This window comes from Catharus ustulatus, chromosome 6 (genome assembly GCF_009819885.2).
Source record: "Catharus ustulatus isolate bCatUst1 chromosome 6, bCatUst1.pri.v2, whole genome shotgun sequence".
NCBI lineage: Eukaryota > Metazoa > Chordata > Aves > Passeriformes > Turdidae > Catharus > Catharus ustulatus.
The window spans coordinates 44234414-44254960 of record NC_046226.1 but is presented as its reverse complement, the minus strand read 5'-3'; the positions used below and the strand labels follow the sequence as shown (position 1 = coordinate 44254960).

At 41.0% G+C, this 20547-nt stretch overlaps 1 protein-coding gene across 4 annotated transcripts in view; it reads left to right on the top strand.

Annotated features, from left to right (window-relative positions):
* Positions 1-14390, top strand: part of LDLRAD3 (low density lipoprotein receptor class A domain containing 3) — a 164611-nt gene extending 150221 nt beyond the window's left edge. For 3 of the 4 annotated variants that reach the window (XM_033063766.1, XM_033063762.1, XM_033063765.1), the window contains exons 5-6: positions 7657-8002; positions 9621-14390. In XM_033063766.1, coding sequence (XP_032919657.1) covers positions 7657-8002; positions 9621-9882 — 608 coding nt within the window. In that variant the 3' untranslated portion in view covers positions 9883-14390. The remainder of the gene's footprint in view (positions 1-7656; positions 8003-9620) is intronic. The other variant, XM_033063763.1, reaches the window with a different exon arrangement.
* Positions 14391-20547: the final 6157 nt, after the last annotated feature.

Sequence of the window (20547 nt, the reverse complement as noted above, 5' to 3'; positions counted from 1 at the left end):
TGTACATATAATATTTAAGGAAATACTTAGAATTGGATTTGCAGCCATGTACACAATGTTTAAGACTTTCCTGAAGGTGGAGTCTGAACACAGTGAAGCTACTGAGGCCACTGTTTGGCAAGAGTTTCTTGAGTTTGTGGCTGAAAGGAAACATCAGTTCATATGTCAAACAATTGTAATGCAAAGTCAGGATAACTTTAAGAGGCAAAGCATCTCCTAATGTAACTTCACAGAGGTGTGTTGTCTCTTGGAAACAAGCATTGAGCTTCATCTTGGTTTGGACTGAGTGTCTACCCACATCACTCAGTTGTTGCAGTCTTTCCTCTTCAGCCTCCTTTGGATTCCTAGAGCCAGAGAGTAGCCTGCAGGCACTTGCTGGAGTGGATTTGCTGCTGGTTTCTTCTGTGGCATCCTGGAGGCATTCATTGAAGGGGGATTGAGTAGGTGTGAATGAATGGGTGATGCAAAAGGTGACCTAGGAAAGGGATTTAGGTGACCGGGAAGGTACTGTCTGTCTCTGCGGATTTGGTTCTTCTTTTAATCAGGATCACCTGCTTATGGTTTCTAGATTGTTAGTGTCTTGAACAGTATGTGTACTGTGTATCTGGGAACATCTCTTATTTACAATGCTAGAAATAAAATAGGATTGACAATATTTATATGTAAAACAGGACATGGACATTGTACTAGTACTGTTTCAAAAATCAGCCATTAAAATACAGTTCTTGAACGATTAGAGTAAATTTATAAACTGATTATAAACTTACTCTACAATAGATTTAAATCATATTTAAGCAGTATTTCTTGCCATGTATACCTTACTGCAGGCTCCATAAATCCTGCGCCACATTTCTTCAAACCTTATTATCCTTCTTATGCTCCAGCTGTTCATAGCACTAATCAGCACCCAGGAAAAAGTTAATGTGCACATTCTAGCTGAGCCCTGTGTCTCTTCTTGCCAGAATAAACACTATAAAAATGCAATTTAGCTGTCCTGCATAGCATCCCACGTTAGCTTTTTCAGACATTCTGTTGAAGTAACATGCATTTTTTTCAGGCATGTAGATCACTCAAGATAAATGAATTGGTAACAGTTTTGCAATGGATATAATCTGGTTTCAGAATTGATAGATGATAAAAGCATTTCATCCACAAATTTTCATTTTAATTACTTTACTTTTTGGTTTTATTTGTTGGGTCTTTCTGCCTCCTAGATAGTCACATGATTCCAAGGAATGTTAGTGGAGTATGTCGTGGAAACTTGTATTCTAAACACTTAGGGAATTGGAAAGGCAAAGCCACCTATGCCTTTGCCAGACATGCTTCCTTTCATACTTTTGACTCGGAACTGTACTGAAGACCTTTCAAAATTAATCAAGGTAGGGCATGCCTTTGCACTGGCTGGGAGCTGATACAATGTCCAGGCTCTTACCTGGCTCAGAGCACCAATTAACCTTTGCAGAAGACAGGACAGTGCACTTGTGCATAAATTTTCCTGTGTTGCCAAGGTTATTTGGTAGAAAATAATGTGCTTTAGTTAAAGAAGTGAAGATGAAGCTGATAGCTGAAGATGAAGCAGAATCAAAGAATCACTAGAGCTGGAAGGGACCTCTTGAATGTCTCCAGAGAGGGTGGTGTTGTGATTTCCTTGGACAGCCTGTTCCAGTGCTCTGCCACCCTCAAAAAGAAATTCTTTCTCCTGATGAGGTGGAACTTCTTGTGTTTTAATGGATGTCCATTACTCCTGAAATACTGGTGACTGAGTACACTTGGATCTTGCTATTGAATTTCAGTTCTGTTAACTTCTCCATTAACACATTATATTGTTTTAACTTTCAAGACTGTCCTATACTACTCATTAATGGTACGCAAGAGATTACACAGCAAGCAAGATCTAGACAAAAAGTCCAAACCTGGACTTTTTATGCAGTTGGGGAATGCTGTTTGTGACTGGAACAAGGTGAGACTGGACTGTCTCTTGGGAGATTGGACGAAAGAGCAGGCTGTGCTTTAGGATCAGTGGCTATTATCTCTTAGGCACATTGTTTGAACTAGAGCCTGGGAGGCGTGTAGTTGTTATGTGTCTTGGCAAGAGCAGCAGAGCCTGTTTATGCCATGAAGATAATACTGTTTTTCTTTCTTTGAAGCAGATTCTTGTTTTATTTTATGAGCTTGGTCCACCAAAGAGCTTTCTGGCAGGTGCAGTCAGAGATTTTTCCTTCTGCAGAGCAGATTTAATTTAATGCTTGGGAGGGGTCAATAGTAGCCCAAACCCCTAAAGATTTCAGTGCCCAGACTCTCACTGAGTGACATCTTCTGTCATAAAATGTTACTCTATAGAGTAACTCTGTAGTAACTGAGTTTGTGGTTACCTCCTTGATGGTGACCATCCGTTTAGGAAGGAGAAAGAGGAGACTAACGGGACAAGGTTCTTCCTTTTTATGTTCTACCCACGCTTTTGGTTTTTGTGCTAGCTATGATTTAATCAAAGTATTCAGCTGTCCTATCACGTGTCCAGGAACTGCTGCATAGATCAGTGCTGGAGTAATCCTGAATTGCATTTGAGTAACACTTTAATTTCCTCCTTGGGCTACATCCAGCTGCCAAGTCTGGACCTTTTGTTTCTGTGCTTTATGGCAGGTTTTGGCTTTGCAGGTTCTTACATTGCTGCCAAGTTAATTTTAGAATTTTAGTTGCCATGACTACTGCTAAGTATTTCTTAGTTCTCTACTTATTTGCTCAGTTTGCTGCTTTTCTTTTCTTTGTGTGTGTGAAGTGCATGGAGTAATTATCCTAGCCTGCAGAAGATAAAAAAGGATGGCATGTGAGAGGTGAGGCTCTTGATCTTCAGGCTGACTCAGCTGCTCTTTTAGAGCAGCTGCAAAGACTTGAAAGCACAGCTCTTGTAGCGCGTGGTCAGGATGAGGATTTAAGTCTGGGGAGGAAGGCACTGGTTATGCACTGATTCTGGTGCACTGAATGAGACATGCTGGCACTGCTGCTAATTCTGCTGACTGCTACTGTCCTTAGGTTTATCTGTGTCTTGCTGGCTACTTATATAACTATATATAGTTCCAAGTCTTGTGCTTAGCTTTACATTCTTAAACAATAACCATATGGGAACAATAACTATTGTTTTGCTCAGAGCCTCTGAAGTGCATTATACATAGAAATTCTGTTTCATTGCTCAGAGCTCAAGTTGTTACACTAATACCAATAGTGATGGGAAAAAAATAAATATGTATCTATGTACAGCTAACAAATTCTTCATATCAAGAGGTCCTACTGTGTTTATGCAGGCAAGGTCATTACTGTCTTTCCAGTCATCTGAAAGAATAGGTAAAAACAGAGCATCCAGTGGTATTTAAGACTTCTGGTTGGTATTTGAAACACTTAAACTTCTCAGGAAAATGTAGTTCTTGTCACTATGATAGAGCTTTGGAGAATGTTCTGAGAATGTGAGAACATCACTATCTAGTTTTCAGGTGGGGATAGCCAGGCAAAGAGCCAGGCAGAGGTGGAGAAAATCACCTGATGAGCAACTTCAAGAGCTGGGAATAGATCCACCCTTTCCTCCAGTTTCTCAGATCTGTTTGCTGTGGTTCTGGTCTGTGTGTATTAGGGACACTTGTGATTAGCAGAGAGTTAAACACAGGATAACCTTGGTGCCGTTTGAAGCCAGGATGTCTGTGCAGATACCTATTGTCTGTCTTTGTCTGTGAAGCCATCACTGTTACAGATATACCTGGAAGGAACTTCATCCTTGTGCCTTCCCAGAAATCTTATCCATTTACCAAGTACCTGTTAAGCAAAGGTGCAGTCATATTGTATTCCTCTAATTCCCATAGATAAGGTCTGTTTAGTATGTGTAACACCTCCATTAGTGAATCTCTCTGCTGAGCCTGAAACAGAGAAAGCCATAGCAGGGCAAAAACACGCTTTGAATGCAGTTGAAAACAAATCCTTGTCTCTGGTGTCTATGGGAACTGTGAAGCTGTTCAGGAGGGAACAATGGTAACCTAGCATGAGACTTCATGAGGTCAAGGTGCTGTGTTGTCTGAGAGAGGTCTTGTTTGTAACACTGAGAAGGGCAATAGGGAAAAAAAGATAACTCAGTTAGAAAAACATCACGAGAATAAAGAATATTCTGAGACTTCAGTGCACAAAATATATGTGAGACTTGTTTTAGTGGCACATAAAATCATCAAGGATGAAAAATTTTATAAGAGTTTTGGAGACTTAGCTGGGTGCCCTAAGAACCCCAAACACAGAAAGTAAATAATGTGCAGAGGCTCTGTCTGCATTTGATTTTTGTTTTCTTTAACCTTCCAAGCTGCAGCTTTGCACTTTAACCAGTTGGAATTTAAATGTGTTGTTACAGTAGCATCTTTGTTGGAGATGGACCGTGACTCGTGCTCATTAAGGCTACAGATGTCTGCTCAGATTATGTATTTCAAAAGCTTTTTCTCCAATGAACTGTGAAAAGCCAGGCTTGAGCAGAGGATTGTGAAAGATAAAATAATAGCCTCTCATCCCTATGTCTGGCAGACTTAATGCAGTTACTCTCAGTTCTTTTTTTAAACTTTTAGACAGCAAATTTGTTCACAGTCAATAAAATAGACCTCTGAGCACAACCTGCTGTGTTTCCTTTATCAGTATTTTCCTAAATTATTCACAAGGCTTTTTACACTCCAAAAATCTCTAATCTGTGAATTCAGCATTTCCCAGATACTAGGGTTTACTTGGCATAAGTGGCATTGATAAACTGTTTATATGTGGCATGATAGAAAACAGATCTTCTTAAGGGTAAAAAAAGGATAAAATAATAAATACTCCACGAATTTAAATTAAATTTGCTTGCCCACTCACTCTTTTTCATAAATTTGCACTTAGCAGTAGGTCAGGCAGAACTTTTTAAACTCTCCTGGATAATGTCTGCTTCTCCTGGGAGAGGATAACTGAATTACCAAGAAATTCAGTTCAGTGACTTTTGTGATGTGTAAACATTTGCTGAAAGTTATTAGAGCAGAGCTAAAGAGTCATGGATTTTGTTTCTTTTAGTCATGCATGTCCAGCTGAGAATTTTCAGGTGTTCTCTATATTTCACCTTTTCCCTTTTACATGAGTGCAAAATGGATAGAGCTTCATCAGGCAGTCTCAACTCAGTACCCCTCATTCCCTTCCAAACCTCTGAATATTCATCAGGGTCTACAAAATAAAGCCCAGAATGTTATCAAGGAGTTCTAAAAAGTTATTTATTTCAATATGATCAGGTATATAGGAAGACAAAGTGCAAAAACTTAATGTAAAAATCTCCTGCATGCAAAACTGCTTCATTAGCCACAGTAATCCCAGATCTCCAGAACAGCATGTTAACTGCAAAGTTACGCCAAATCTTTATAAAATATGTCTGTAGTTGTATGAAAAAAAAAATTGTAGAACCAGATAAGAGATGTTTTGTTTCACACTGTTCTAAAACTGGTCATCAGATCCCATCTGACTTTTGACAAAGCAATTTTTCTTCAGCAGTCTAGTTAGCTTGTTTGGATTTCTAGAACTGGTTCTTATAGGACCTAGAAGGTGCTGTCCTAAACAGGTGGATAACTTGAAAAGTTTGGGGAAAAAAGAAAAAGAAAAAAAAGATTGATAATTCACTTCTCATTTTTCTTCCCTTTTAGTAAGATGGAGATTTTACAGTGAAGAGACTGTGCTGTTGCAGAATGACCCCGTGGTAAAGATCTGCAAAGACATCCTGTTTTCAGCCTTATGCCAATGCACTGTAACCAGTGAGCCAAGTTGATTGAGAGTCTTGTGGTATTTTACTGGGATGTCACAATAGATTTACTTTCCTTGCTCTTGCTGCAGGTAGTAGTATTCATCCATGGGTCAGTCTTTGCAAATAAACTTCTTCATGTTTGCATAAAAATGATCTGCTTGTCATTATATTCCCTGTGCTGGCCCTTGTCTGTGATACATGACATGAATTAATTTCTCAGCTGTTGAATTTAGGGAGTGTATTGAAAGAGCCAGAGTAATATGTGATCAGCTGTAATTAAAATTACTAATGCATGTCAATTCCTTTACTTCCTTCTACTTTCATTTACATTCCTCATGCAGACTTGGTTCACTTTGCTGTGTGAGCTAGAGACCAAATGTTGTCTGGAAACAGTGAATTCTACTTTCTCTAGCACAGTTACACAGGGAAATAAAGTTAGCAAAGATCCTCCCTGAGGTGTTACGTTAAGTATCAGGAAAAGTCTGGCTTGCAGCTGGCTTGCAAATCTCTGGTCTGTGGTTGTAGTGGCATCATCAGTGGAACAGTTCTATCTGGGTGGTAGTTTTCATAGTTGGTAATGGGGCCAGTAATCACAGAATAATTTTGATTGGAATGAACCATAAAGACAATATTGTTCCCAACCCCCTGCTGTGAGCAGGGATACTTCCCACTAGACCAGGTTGCTCAAAGCCTCATCCAGCCTGGCCTTGAACACTTCCAGGGATGGGGCATTCGCAACCTCTCTGAGCAACCTCTTCCAGTGCCTCACTACTCTTATAGAAAAGAAAAATGTTTTCTTTGTTTTGATACGGTCTTTTTTTCTCCCAGCTCGTTTCTTATGAAAGCATCTATGCTTTAAAATGGAGATGTTTAAAGGATTAGCCATTTTATGTCGTATTATCTTACTGACAAATGCAGAAGCGATTTTTAGTGATGCTGGAAATTTTGGTTTGGTGTTTAACCATGGAAGAAAACTTGAGAGAGATACCTAAAGCATCTTGATGAAAACAATGGGTGCTTGAGTAAAGGTCTTCCATTATGTTGGGCACAATCAGTGTATATTTCATTCTCTGTTGTTAGAGAATTATGTTAGTGGTTCTGTTGCAATTCTGAATAACTGAAAAACAGTTTTGCTTGATAAGGAAAAGAAAGGAAAATCATATGCCAAGGCTTACTGTGTCAGCCTTCTGCAGTAGGAAATTAAGAATTTGGACGGATCGTGCTCTTGTAATTGTGTGGATTTGGGGTTCTGTTTGTTTGGTTTGGTTTTTACTCAACCTCATATTTTCTTGAGGTAGATGAATGTCAGAATAGCTTGTTTGAGGCTATAAGGAATTACAGGCTACACAGAAAGATAAATTCCTGCCCAAAAATCTATTGTTCAATGGCTGCATGACCGTGTGAACATGGGGCTTAAATGGTGTTGGGGAACGTAAAGTTAAAAAAAAAGTAAGTGTTGCACCTTCCACAGCTCTGATTCTAGTGAGCTTTTCCAAGTGCAGCTGAGGTACTGTGGTTGTGGCTTGGGACTGGGTGTCTCACCTCTGCAAACAAAAGCTATGACTGTTAAATAGGAGTGGGGGAGCTACTCCCATAATAATGCTCATGCTTCCTACTACCGTGTGTATTTTTCTCTTTCTCAATTTGTCTATCCCTAGTAGTTTGTGTGCTGGCACTGCTGTGGTGAGGAGAGACTGAGGGATGCTCTGCCAATCTCCAATTTGCATGCATGTGCTTTTAATAAGCTAATTTTTCAGAATCTGGAGGAAAAAGGAAAACTTTGTTTTGTCACACAGCATATTAGCAGAAAACACAGCGTAACCCAAAAGCAGTTTTATATTGAAACCAATCTCAGGCTTCCTTTTCCTTCTGTCTTGCAGAGGCAGGGAGCGGCCAAGATTACGTGACCTCTGAAAATCAACTGCTTTACTACCCAAGCATCACCTACGCCATCATTGGCAGCTCTGTCATTTTCGTCCTCGTGGTGGCCTTCCTTGCCTTGGTGCTGCACCACCAGCGCAAGCGCAACAACCTGATGACGCTGCCGGTGCATCGCCTGCAGCACCCCGTGCTGCTGTCCCGCCTCGTGGTCCTCGACCACCCGCACCACTGCAGCGTCACCTACAACGTCAACAACGGCATCCAGTACATGGCCAGCCAACCCTACCACAGGCCAGTGGACCTGGACTCCCCTCCATCCTATTCAGAGGCTGTGCTCGACCAAAGGTATGTACAGGAGCCCCTTCTGGGCTCACAAAGTGTCCCTCTGCTGGTTGCAGTGCTGCTTATCTGTGCTGCTGCTCCCCACTTCTTGCTGCTTTTGACACAAGTCCAGTGCTGTGCTTCTGTCACCTGCACAGGGTCAAATTTCAGTAAATCTGAGCTACTTCTGTATATGAAATGTTCATGGTCTTCAGGTCCATTCACTGTTACTGGCATTAGAAGGGATTTGAGGGAAACTCAAGTCATATTCTCCTAGCATATGTTGGTGGTAAGCTTTGGAGAATGGCACGAGAATGTATCACTTGTCTAGTAGTGGTAGCATGTGCCAGTCTGGAATCAAAATGTGAAGACTGACTGAATTTGGAGTTTTACCAAAAAAGCCCAGCTAAGTTGTAGGTCATAACACTGAAAAAATACAGCTCTGTTCATTTATGAGACGTATAGAAAGCTGAGAGAGTTCTTCAGTTCTTGTATGAAGAAATTGTATCATTCTTCTGCTCTGCACTGCTTTACCTTTTACCAAGAGAAGAACAGAACTCTTCTTAATTTAAATAGCTGAAAGTACTTTGAAGTTTGGTGTGGGTGTGGCTTGTTTACAATGCCTTTGTAGTAATGTAGTTATGACACTGGATTTATTTGTAGATAATTAACCTTCATTTAAAACTCTGTAGAGTCTTTCCAAACAAAACTTGTAAGCAGACATCCTCACTACATAAAAAGGATATAGTACAAACTTTAACAATTCAGATTGTTCACTATCACTCTTTGGTATTTTTAGTATGAACTATGGGACATAAGAATAATAGTAAACTTCTATCCTCTACTGCTTTTGGCTGAAGGTCCCTTGTCTTAATGTTGACTTTCATAATAATGATATATTTTCATTATTAAGGACAAGTAAATGAGCAGGTGTCCAGATTGTAATCACTTCTCACCTGAGCTGATAAAACCATCAGCAGTTTCAGAGCTAATTGCTCCCAGGGCCTGTTATCATTGTGCTCAACACTTCAGTCCCTTTACTTGCTTGCTATCAGAACCACAGACCAGTTTTCCAGAATGCAGTTCTCATCTTGCCTGTGCCTACTTAACAGTTGCTCTGCATGTGATGTCATGACAGCCAAAGTGATTTGTCAGTGTGGAGAATTCAGTTTGTTATTTACTTGTAGACTGTAAGCCATTAATCTCTGTCACTTAGTGGAGGTTTCCTTGGAACTTTTTTCTGTTCACATCATCATCTATAGGTGTAAATTCGCCATTTAATTTTACTTCTTTTAGCGTTTTCTCTGGTGTAAATGTTAAACAGAAAAGTTTTTTACCTCTTGCACAGCTGTCTTTGAGCCAGCTTTGTTGGAAGTCTATAGGCATCTAACTCATCATGTGGATTGTTAAACAGGTTGTAATTACTGTGTTGCACCTTGGCCAGAAACCTTGCTTCCCAATTGTGGTGTGGATATTTTGAAATCACCTGAATAATATGAGCAAGTCTGAGATCTCTTGATATGTGTCATAATTGAAAAGCTGAGAAATACTGTTTGTGTTTTTTTTTTGTCATTGGAATGCTATGTATTATCTTCTGTCCCACTGTTTTCAGTAACTTCTTACTCTCTTGTGTGTCTTACAGCAGACCACCTTGGTTTGACCTTCCTCCACCACCTTATTGTTCTGAATCTGAGTCCCCTAACCAGCCAGACCTTCCTCCTTACCGCTCTCGGTCGGGAAGCTTGGCCAGCACAGACACCCCCATGGCAGAAAGTCCTGTGGGCACATCCGACAGCTGGACGAGAGGCGTCCATGGCAGCATGGATGGGCACAGAACTCTTCTGGAGAGGACAGTGGATCAGAGTGATCCTCTGATCAGCCACACTGCTGAAAGAGAGGTCTAACTGCTCTAGTAGTTGGGATGGCCAAGGCATTTCCTGTGTCTGTGTGGGTTAAGCTGCTGTGGCTGGTAGGTTTCAGGGAGACATGTGCCTGAATGGTGACTTGCTTTGAGTTCACGCTGAGTAAATATTTCAGTTCAGCATTTTGGGCTCAACAAAAGCAGAGCAAGGAGAGCTAAACCTAGAGTCACATCAGCTCTCCACAGTATTTCTGTGAGCAAGTTCTGGTTCAGACAAGCAAGAAAAACATCAGTGCTTTGTCAAAAGAACTGATGTGATGTATTTATTGGACTGCTTACTGTATATGAATGTATATATGTGTGTATATAATATTTACAGAAGTTGCACATGAGAACTCTGCAAGGAGGACCCTTGGTTTTCAGACTGCCTTCCATCCTGCCGACGTGGGAGCTGTTTCTTCTTTTTTTCTTGCTGTCTGGTGCCAACTGGTGGTCACTGAAGCATATGAGAAACAGTCGTCTGCTTGGAGGTCTGGTGCCCAATGCCAACCACCTGGCAGTGCCCAAGTGGCAGAAAATCTCCTACTTGACCCATCTCTGCGTGGCCTGTGAAGGAGGTTTAAACTTGTGATGATGCAACAACTCTAGCTAAGCAAGGGTTTTTTTCCCAGATGCCAGTATCTAGGGCAAATTTGCATGGGTTGTCTAAGCAGCACCACAAAGGTTGGCTTATCTGTCAAATGTCAGGGCTGAGTACAGAGGCACTGAAGAGTCTCAAAACAAGAGCAAGACTTCTTTTCCTGTGAGGCATAACATTATTCCATGTGTTCTCTCTTAAAAAAAAACCCACAACTAAACAACAAAACAAATTGTTCCAGCAAAATCTTCAACACCAAAGCTGGTGTGAGGCAAACACCCAGAGCAGAAAGCTTTAATGTCAGTGAGTAGTTTGTTATATTTGTAAAATACCTGAAAGGAGGTCATGCAGTGAAAGGTGTTGGGCTTGGCTTCCCATCTACAGCATGTCTGTGTACATGCATGGATACACATGTGTAATACTGTTTGTAGGTATGTACAGAGTTTATCACCTGGGTTTAGTTCTGCTACGCCGCAAGAACTCTAAACCGTCAAAGTTTTGGTTTTGATAAACTCATTGGTTTTAACAGAGTTTGCATTATTCACATTCATTTGGTTGAAATTCTAACTTCTGCAGAAAACCAGAATCATTTATGTTCTGTTCTGTCTTAAGTCTTGTAATGGTCCAATTGTGTTTCAATGCACCTTGTTGAATCATCCTGTGAAAGCACCTCTGAGGTAAAGGTATTTTGTGAATTTAAATGCCACTGCAGTGCCATATTTGTACTCAGTATACAGTAAACAGTGTAGTGTCTTCCTCTTGTCTGGGGGAAAATTTGCCTTAAAAAATTATTTGTATTTGTCTGTCGCACATTTCCCACTCTTTTTGTGTAAAAGAACCGTGTCATTAAACAGACCTTGCTGTTTAAAGGAAGTGAATGAAACTGACTGCCCACACCTTCTGCTTTCTTCCTCCCCATCTTTGTAAGATAGATTCTTTTGCCCAAAGGTTACATGCTCAGAACCCAAGAATTTGGAGTGTATGTAAGGGACCTACTCTAGTTCAGTCTCAGTTCTCATAAATACAGCTGAATATTTAGGGAGGGGGTTAGGGTGTTGGTTTTTAGGGGTTGGTTGTTTGTTTGTTTTTTCATTTCCAGCTCTGAAGTCTGTTGTCACAATATGCAAGATGCAGGGACCTCTTGCAGATAGATTTACAAGCACAGGTCATTCCAGGACTGAGGGACATGATGGGGGGTCCTGGTGAAATCTAATGCTGATGGGCTGGGCTGTCTTTGGAAGCAGATTAAGGGCAGCTTTCATTACAGGCATAGGCAGCCTGTGGTGAAGTGCATTGGTGAAGATGCTCCTAGGTCCTTGCAAAGTAATGTACAAGAGTGGGTCAGATTTCATCCTTGCTGAGAACTCAAGCAATGTAATTATGCTGTCCTGCACAAAGCAGGATTTAGCTTTATTACTGACTGGCCAAGGTCATTGGCAGAGTGTTGTCATTGCACAGAGCAGACAGCTATTCTTTATTTCACAGGTAGAGCAGACTCAGGTACGTGAATGAGTTAATAGTACAGGTGGAGGCAGGGACTTCTGTGATCACTAGACCCTGCTGTCCCTCTTGCCTTTCATTAAGGTTCTGCTTGGCCTCTTACAGAGAGCTATGTTATGCTGTATCAAAATCAACCTTAATGATTTTCCGTTGCAGTTTTAGAAACTTTATATTGGCCTTGAAAACATACCAATGAAGAACTTGTAGTAGTTTCATTGTAATTGGGTATCTTTTTAATTTTAAAGTTGCCTGAAGCTATATAAGTAAAACTAAATGTTTGTGTCCAGTATCCCTCAAGCCTTCCACAGGGGATTGCATTTCACCATGTGTGTTCTAAGACACCATAGGGTGTGCAGCCCAAATACTGTGCCGATGCCATCTGAAAAATGTTGTCTTGCATTGCTAAGAAGTAGGAAAAGAGTGTCTTCTGTGTCAGTCACTGTCATATATGTACATATATATATATTTTAAAAACTTACTCTTTGAGGATGTATATATTCGTGTAACTTTTGCATTAAGATAATCCATCTGGACTTTACCAAAAAAAAAAGGAAAAAACATTCTTAATGGTGTTATGTTTTCCCTTCCAGCTAAGGGTGTATTTATCTTTGTATAGGAATCTAGTTTTTGAGAACACAACTTAAAAGGAGATTGTGCCTTTCTGTTTGAATGTTGATTGGAAAAGTTGTTACCTGCATTTCTGGGTGTTGTTACGTATCATTGTCTAGAGATCCAAAAAGAGCAACAAGTCTTGTCTTCCTTTTCATTCTTACTTATGGGGACCACTGAACTTTAAGGACTACAGCAGTTCAGTATCTTGTTCCCAAAAGGCATGCTAAAACTTGGGGTGGCTTGTCTTACTCCAGTTTTCTGGCTTGTAGAACAAGTTTGCCAGGCTGGTTTCTTTGGAAATTGCTGTAGTATCACACAGAAATTGTTTATGATGTGTCACTTCTAGTGTGTTAATATAGCATTGCACTGCATTATTCAGTGGAATGTTTGGGAAACATGCTGATGAAATTAAATATTTCACTGAAAATCCTGCAGCTTGAAAAGCTGAAGTTAAATGTTCATCTAATAAGACGGGTAGGGTTTCTTTTCAGTTACAGGTAGAATTGGAATTGATCATCCTATTGTATGCAATTGTTCTTAACCTTTTAGTTTGATGTTAGTCATCCAGGGGCTTTCCTTTCTACTTAGTATTTAAACAAATGGATGTTATTTCAAAGATTAATTCTTACAAAAGTAAAATCAATTAAAGTTCTCTTCAAGAGCCAAATTCTGTTTCCACATCTGTACAGAATGGTGACCACTGTATTGAGTAGTTCTCAGTGCAACTATTAATATATTTGAACAAAAGATTTTGAAGAACTCAAAGTAAATGAAGGCATGTTGGAAAGAAGGTAATTTAAAATTAAACAAATAAATAAAATTCAGAGCTTCAAGTGTCTAACCTCGGCTGAAATCAGAGTACTGTGTATTTAAAATGATGCCATTAGTGATTCTGCTTGATAGTAATCTGAAGTTCCTTGTAAGGCAAATTACCATTTACCTCTCTGGTACTGGAAATGGAAAACTGGCACTAATGCTTTTAAAAGAGAACCTGTGAGTAATTTTCTTGGCTCTTCTCTGCAGTGACATATGCAAAAAAACTGACTGCATTGCAATTTTTAAATAATTCTGCATTCCTTCTTCCTACTTTTAAGACAGATCAGTTTTATTTACACCACTTCACTTTGATACAGCTAATAGGGCCCTTGTAATAGATTTAAAAACTGAGTGGAGGAAAGAGATGACTCTCACTTTAATTAATGCTACAGCTTGTTAATCTTGTGCTCTTTACTTTTAGACATCTTAGCAAAGACAAATGGTTTTAGTAGATAAGGAAAACTATTAACGATGAAAAGGATGGAAGGACACTGATTGTGGTTTTTAATGAATATTTTAAATTGCATAAATGAAGAAAAAAAATTAATGCTGTATTTTTAATGTGGTGATCAAATTACGAGTACTGTTTTTAACTGTTGCTTATTGGAAGGTACTTTGCATATAATGCCTGGAACTAAAATGGTAAGACAAGGGCTTTTCTTGCAGTTCTTACTAGATCTCCAATATTTTTTTATTAATACAAGGTTATATTACACCCATGGACTAAAATATGGACTGCAGGAACAATTTCAATACTGTGCTGGATTCTGCCTGAATGTATCCCAGTACAGGACTGTGGCCTTCATTTATGTTTTTTTTTTTCTTTTCCTGATTTGAGGGGTTTTGTCAACTTGAAATGGAGAAGTTATTTAAATGCTTTAACAGAGATTGTACGTTGAAAGCCAATCTTGTCTTAAACTTTTGTAAACTGGAAATCTTCAAAAATGTATTCTGTATTCCTGAATAAAATTGGTGTTTTAATACTGTTCACAAGTGAGCATGTGCCTTGTCTCTAGTTTTATAGCCTCTTACATGAGGTGTCTTACAACTCTTTGCATTCCATGTCAAGTTTTGTTACCTCTTTGCAGGTTTTAAATGTATTTTTTAAACAAAGTGATATTGGATATTGGATATCGTATACCTGTGTGTGTAAAAATCTACTGATCCATATGTCTCCATATTTATACAAATGAAAATCACTTAATATCATAATTTCTCATTTTTCTGTCCTGCTTGTACTATCAAAGATGAGGTGTCTTAACCAGTTTTCTTGTCTGCTTTGTTGCAAACTCTAGAGGCACAGCAGAGGTTGGTGCTCTGTGCTGGCTGCTGTGTAAGGATTTACCAACAGAGCTCAGGGTCTGTCAGCATTGGCCTCTACCTCCCCCTTTCTGCCTGCCACTTCCCCAACACTCATGTTCCCAGCACAGTGTCCCTGTTTATCTCCAGGTCTGTGATCCACATGTTGGATTTGTGAGCCAGATTCAAGTGCAGATGGTCCATAGGGGCAGCGTGTCTGGCTGTGCTCCTGAGTCAGGACTCTGCCCCTGACAGATGCCTCGTGCAGGCACCACCACTGTCAGGGGAACCATCCAGCCCCACAAAGTTCTTATCAAAGTCCTGTCACTCAAAGGATTACTGTAAGAAAAACCCCGATGTTATAAAGTTATTTCCCCAAACTAAGGAGAGCTCATTCAAATGTTATGTCTAAGTAGCTGGATCTGTGTAAGTATACAGAAGTTGACACATTCCACTTCCATGATTCTTCTCCACTTGCTACCTTCACAAAGGCATGCTACTTTTATTGTTATCCTCATTAATTAAATTGCACGCCCTGACTCAGATTCTCAGATGGAAATCTTTGGTGCTGGCAAATTGCCCCAACGTAGCTGTGGATCCAGAATTCACATCAGCGGCACAAGGGAGATGGAGCTCTTGAGGCTGCCATAATGGGCTCTCTGCAGGGGAGGGAATACTGGGGTCTAAGGGCTGGCTCATTCAGCCACATCCCAGCAAGAGCTGTGCTTGAGAAATGTTGATAATAAATACCATACTCTCCAGCTAAGCTTCCTAATTAATCTTTTTATTCTCTCTGCTTTGATTTGTTTAAAGATCCTAATTTTTACACCTTAAAAATTAAATAGGCAGCAGTGATTTCTGAGTGCAACATCTTTTCTTGCTGGTTTGCAAGCAGTTTGTTAATCAGTCAGCCTCAGTTATCTGTTGGAGAGAGAACTAAGCAGCTTTTCACTGTTTGGGGAGCTGTAGTCCAAAATGATGTGCTGTTATTAATTGAAGCAAAGACATCTTCATGAGGAAATTCACAGCTCTTTGCTTTTCAAAGCAAAGTTGAGGGTATGCATATTGCATAAAACACTTTGGAAAAAAAAAGTACTGGATAGATCTCTCTAGGGAATTAACTTTTCTGTTTATCTGTCAAGCATACTGTGAACAGATAAATTAAAACATGATTCTCTGCTCCCTAAAATCCTAATAGTATTCCTTACAGCCTGGTTGTGGGGACCATTGGAGAAGAGGAGGTAGAGCAGTTATGGGGCTGATCCAACCCTTAGCATTTCTGTGGGAATGGGATCAAAGTGTTTCAGTAGGTGGAGTTGCTTTGATGCTGGTTACCGTGCAGAAGACCCCCATTCACTGAGAATTGATTTGGGACCATCACTTCTCAATGACCACTATACAGGTGACTTTTCTATTTTTTCCTCGTTTCTTCTTACCTAAGGTTAATTCCTATCAGTTACCGTGAGGTAAAATCTTTTATCTGTCATTATTTGATACCACAGCCTGTAACTCATTCAATGTTAAACCACTGTCATTTTTAAGCACAAAAGTACAATAACCTTCACCTGTGTAGGAACAATGGGAGTAACAGCTCAGCTTCACCCAAACCTCTCGCTTCTCCAGGAGCGCCCTGGCAGCATCAGTTTGACTGAATTAATCTGAGACTTACATTTATTTGGAACAGCTGCTATTTCCTTGGCAAGTGCAAGTCCTGTTGTGGCACAGTGATGAAGAAGTACGATGTTGTGTTTGACAGAGTAGATTTTTCTTCTCATTTGTTTGTGACAGAGTTATTTCAGAAAATGCTCCAAGTGCACCTCACCCAATGCTGCATCCAAAATAGCACTATCTCACAGAGCTGTGGGGTAAGGTGAGGACAGTAAGGTTTAATGTATACTTATAACTGCTTTGGTTATGTGTTCCAGTTCTTATATCTGAATAAGAAATATTTATGTGCTGCACAATAAGTGAATTTGCAGACTAAGGAAGTATGGTTGATACTTGGCTACCTTTTTGCTAATTTCTGTTTACTCAAATATGATGCATAGTCAAGAGCAAAAATTCTCCATGCATCTGTTCCTGTATTTATTGTTCTCCCTTGGCAATCTGTGCAGAGCAGAGGAGTTAGCAGAACCAATGAATTACCCAAAGTGGATTTGAAGAGTGCTTTGCTTCAGAAATAAAGGAGCTGGCTTACATATCTACTTGCAAGGTGTCATGTTAGATATGCTGGTTAAGACATGAATTACATAAAGTAAAATTGTACCTGGGCTTCTACAGGGGGGAAAAAAGCAGCAAACCTGTGAATGTGAGAGATGCAGCAGATCTTCATCAGCAAGGCCAGTCTAGGAGCTGGCTTCAGGTCAGGGTTAGAAATTCCTGCACTGTGACCCTGAGTGGAGCTGCAAGTGTGGTTCTTTCAGGTTTGGTAGCATGAGTTATTCTGTCTAGTATCTGATACCTGAAATATGGGGAAATCATTCTAGACCAATTGTCAGCTTCCTTCAGGAAGCTACATGGAAATAGTTCAGCTGCTTTGTTTACGTCGTGTTTCTCAAGCAACTAACCATACTCTCTCCTTTTTTATCCATTGCAGGGATGGGAGGAAGATCTGCACTGTTTTTAAGTAGGGCCACCTGATACAGGGAGAGACATCAAAATGAGTTTCAGGAATAACAGAACCTGCGTCTTCCAAGATCCAGCTTCCTGACCACTGTATAGTGTTGTCTTATCCATGTATTTGAAATCTTTTAAATCCAATCCATTTAACAGAAGATTTTTTGCAGATTTAAGGAGGGGGAAAAAAAGGAGGTAAGTCTAGACATGCAGGTAACTGTTTTAAGTTCTTTCTATGAAAAATTCTTGTAGTGATCAAAAAAACATGAACAAATGTTTGAATTCCTTATTTATTTCTATCTTCTAGGTATTTGTTAGCCTTGTTATTTCTGTAGACTCACTGAAACAGTTAACTCTGTATAGCTCTTCACATGGAGGAGGATTTGCTCTAGAATAAGATTCCAGGCTGGGTCTTTACCTAGAGTAGGTATTTCTGTAGGTTTCCACAAAGGGAGGCTGTAGCTTAAGGAATATGGGGACTCCAGAAGGGAGCTGGGGGAGTGTACTGGAAATGGGTTGCTGTAAATAATGATGGTTTAAAGATGCACACTGGAATTATAGTGTGTGGAGAGGAGGGCCACGGGTACTAGAGGCCCTGAAGGAACACTTTGTCAGATGGCTGGCACCAACATTTTCTGCTTTATGGAACTGGGGAAAGGAGTGGGAGGGAGAAATGTCATTTTGACCCTGAGTTTATAGGTAGCCCAAAGAGATATGAGGAACTACAGAGGGAAGAGTGTGAACTAGCTGCCTTTCATGCTGGCATTTGAAAAATTAGCTCAAGATAGTGCTTTGAAGGGTAATATTATTTAAAAAATAAAAGAAGTCCCCACTTTCTTTTCTTGATATTGGTATCAAGAACGAGATGGCTAACGTGGGCGAGAGAGTGATTCCAAATGATTTTTGGATGGCTTTTTTTTTTTTTTCTTCCTTTGAAAATTTAGGTGAAGTTAATTATGGAATGGCAGCAGCATCCTAACTAAAGTGAGTGCTTTCATCTCCCCTCCTGCTTTTAAAATAGCTGCGCTCTTATCTCTGCTTTGAGGAGGGGGATGTGGGGGGAGAGCACCCTGGTGCTCTTGCAGCCTGACAGTCACCAGATGAATGAAATGCCTTAGAAGACCTGAGGCCATTAAAGCCTGCCAGCAAAGATATTAAGAGCCTGCCAATGTGCTGATAGCATGTTTTGTGTTAATCTGATGAAGTAAGCAGAGGAGCTGTTCCCAGCACAGGCCAGGTAGAGAAACACTTGCTGTGCTCAGCAGGATGGACTTTGAGCTGCTCTGGGCTGTAAGGGGAAGGTGTGGTATGACACCAAAACAGAGTACCAAATGCAAAACCCTAAGAGGATGAGGCTCTGGCTGGGGAGGAAAAGGCAGAAGGCAGACGGGGAGTTGGAGTGCTAATAGCATTGCTGTCTGCTAATGCTGTGTCAGGGCAGCCCCTGCTCTTGTTTTTTTTTTCCCCTGGGGGTGTGTGGTGAAATCCCAGGTCAGGCAAGAGCTGAAGGCAATACCACTGTGTCAGGGTGAGCCTCCCTTCAGCTGCAGGGTAATGAGCCTTATAACCCCATTGTAAGCAGAGGTTAATCCTGCTGCATGGTGGGCTGGTAGCACCAGCAGCTCCAGGGGCTGTTCATTATCTCTTAGTGCACAGCACGTGCCTGCACAGGCACACCTGAGGGTTTCACGTTCCTTTGAAGAAATAGGCACTTATTTCAGTGGATGCAGTCTGATCTGGCATTCTGCAATCACCTGTAGCCAATGGATCCAGGATCCATGTGAGGAGAGATCTTGGATTGCTAGATATGCTCAATACAAGGGCTTTGGACGTCAGCCCTCTTACAGTGACTGCAGATGGTGGCTGAACCTCTATGGCAGCCCCAGCACTAAGTCTGTCTGAAAGCCCTTAAACCACATTATGGGATCCAAGTGTCTCCTTAAACAGAAGCAGCACAGATCATTTTTACCAAATGGACAGTGACAGGTCTGAAGGAAAAGGGGAGGAACTGAAGGGGAAGGGGGTATAAGAACATGAGCTGTCACCTGGAAACAGGTTTGTGCTGTACCCATTGGCAAGTGTCTGACTTCACACTGTCAGTCACCTATGAGGGATCTCTGAGGCTATGGGGAGGCATCCCCTCCCCTCTATTAACTGTTAGGAAAATGGCAGAGGATCTGTCTGCCCTTATCTCTCTTCAGTCTGAAGAATTCTGGATTTTATTTGTGCCTGTGGTTAGATCTCTTCTGTTAGCTTGGCATTACATGTCCCTTTGGTGAAGGTCTGGTGCTTCAGTGCATGCACTGTCTGTAGGCTGCCTTCTGCCCTTGCTTTCCCTTCAGTTTCCATGACTGCTTTACAGTGCCCTACTGATGAAATGTAATTCAAGGAATTAAAGTTGCATCTGAGCTTTTATGGGATATTTCCACAGCCTAACATTTGCCTGATATCCAATCTAAACCTCCCTTGACACAACTTGAGGCCCTTTCGTCTCATCCATGTCACTTGTTAGCTGGGAGAAGAGGCCAACCCCCACCTGGCTACACCCTCCTTTCAGGCAGGTGTAGAGATGATGAGGTCTCCCCTGAGGCTCCTTTTTCCCAGGCTGAACACCCCCAGCTCTCAGCTGCTTCTTACAGGACTTGTGCTCCAGACCCTTTCCTCTGGACACAATCCAGCACCTCAGTGTCTCAGAGGAGCCCAGAACTGGACACAGCACCTGAGCTGTGGCATCACCAGTGCCCAGTACAGGGGGACAATCACTGCCCTGGTCCATCTGACTGCACTGTTGCTGAAACTATTCCTGATAATTCTGTCCAAAGCTTGCCAGCATGGAGGTCTGGCTACGCTGGTGTGGCTTGACAACTGCTTGGGTCTCTGCTCAGAGTCTTCAGGCAGCCAGTGGGAAGAAGCAACTAAGCATCCCTCTTCTGAAGTGGCAGGTTGGGAGCACACAGGTGCTCCCTAGCTGTGATAGCTTGGTAACTTGAGACATGCCTGGCATCTGAGGCACCACTCATCCTAATGCAGCCATACTTTCATCCAGCAGCCCAGGTAAGGAGTAGTGTACATCTCTCTAAGCAGTATTCTGCATTCATACAGATGAGCAGTGCATTAGTTATGATGTGTTTGTGTTTTTCAAGTGTCTTGTTTTTACCAGTGGGAAATTAATAGCTTCAGCTGCAGTCTGGTGAGTCTAGGAGTCACAACTTAAAGAAGAACCTTTCA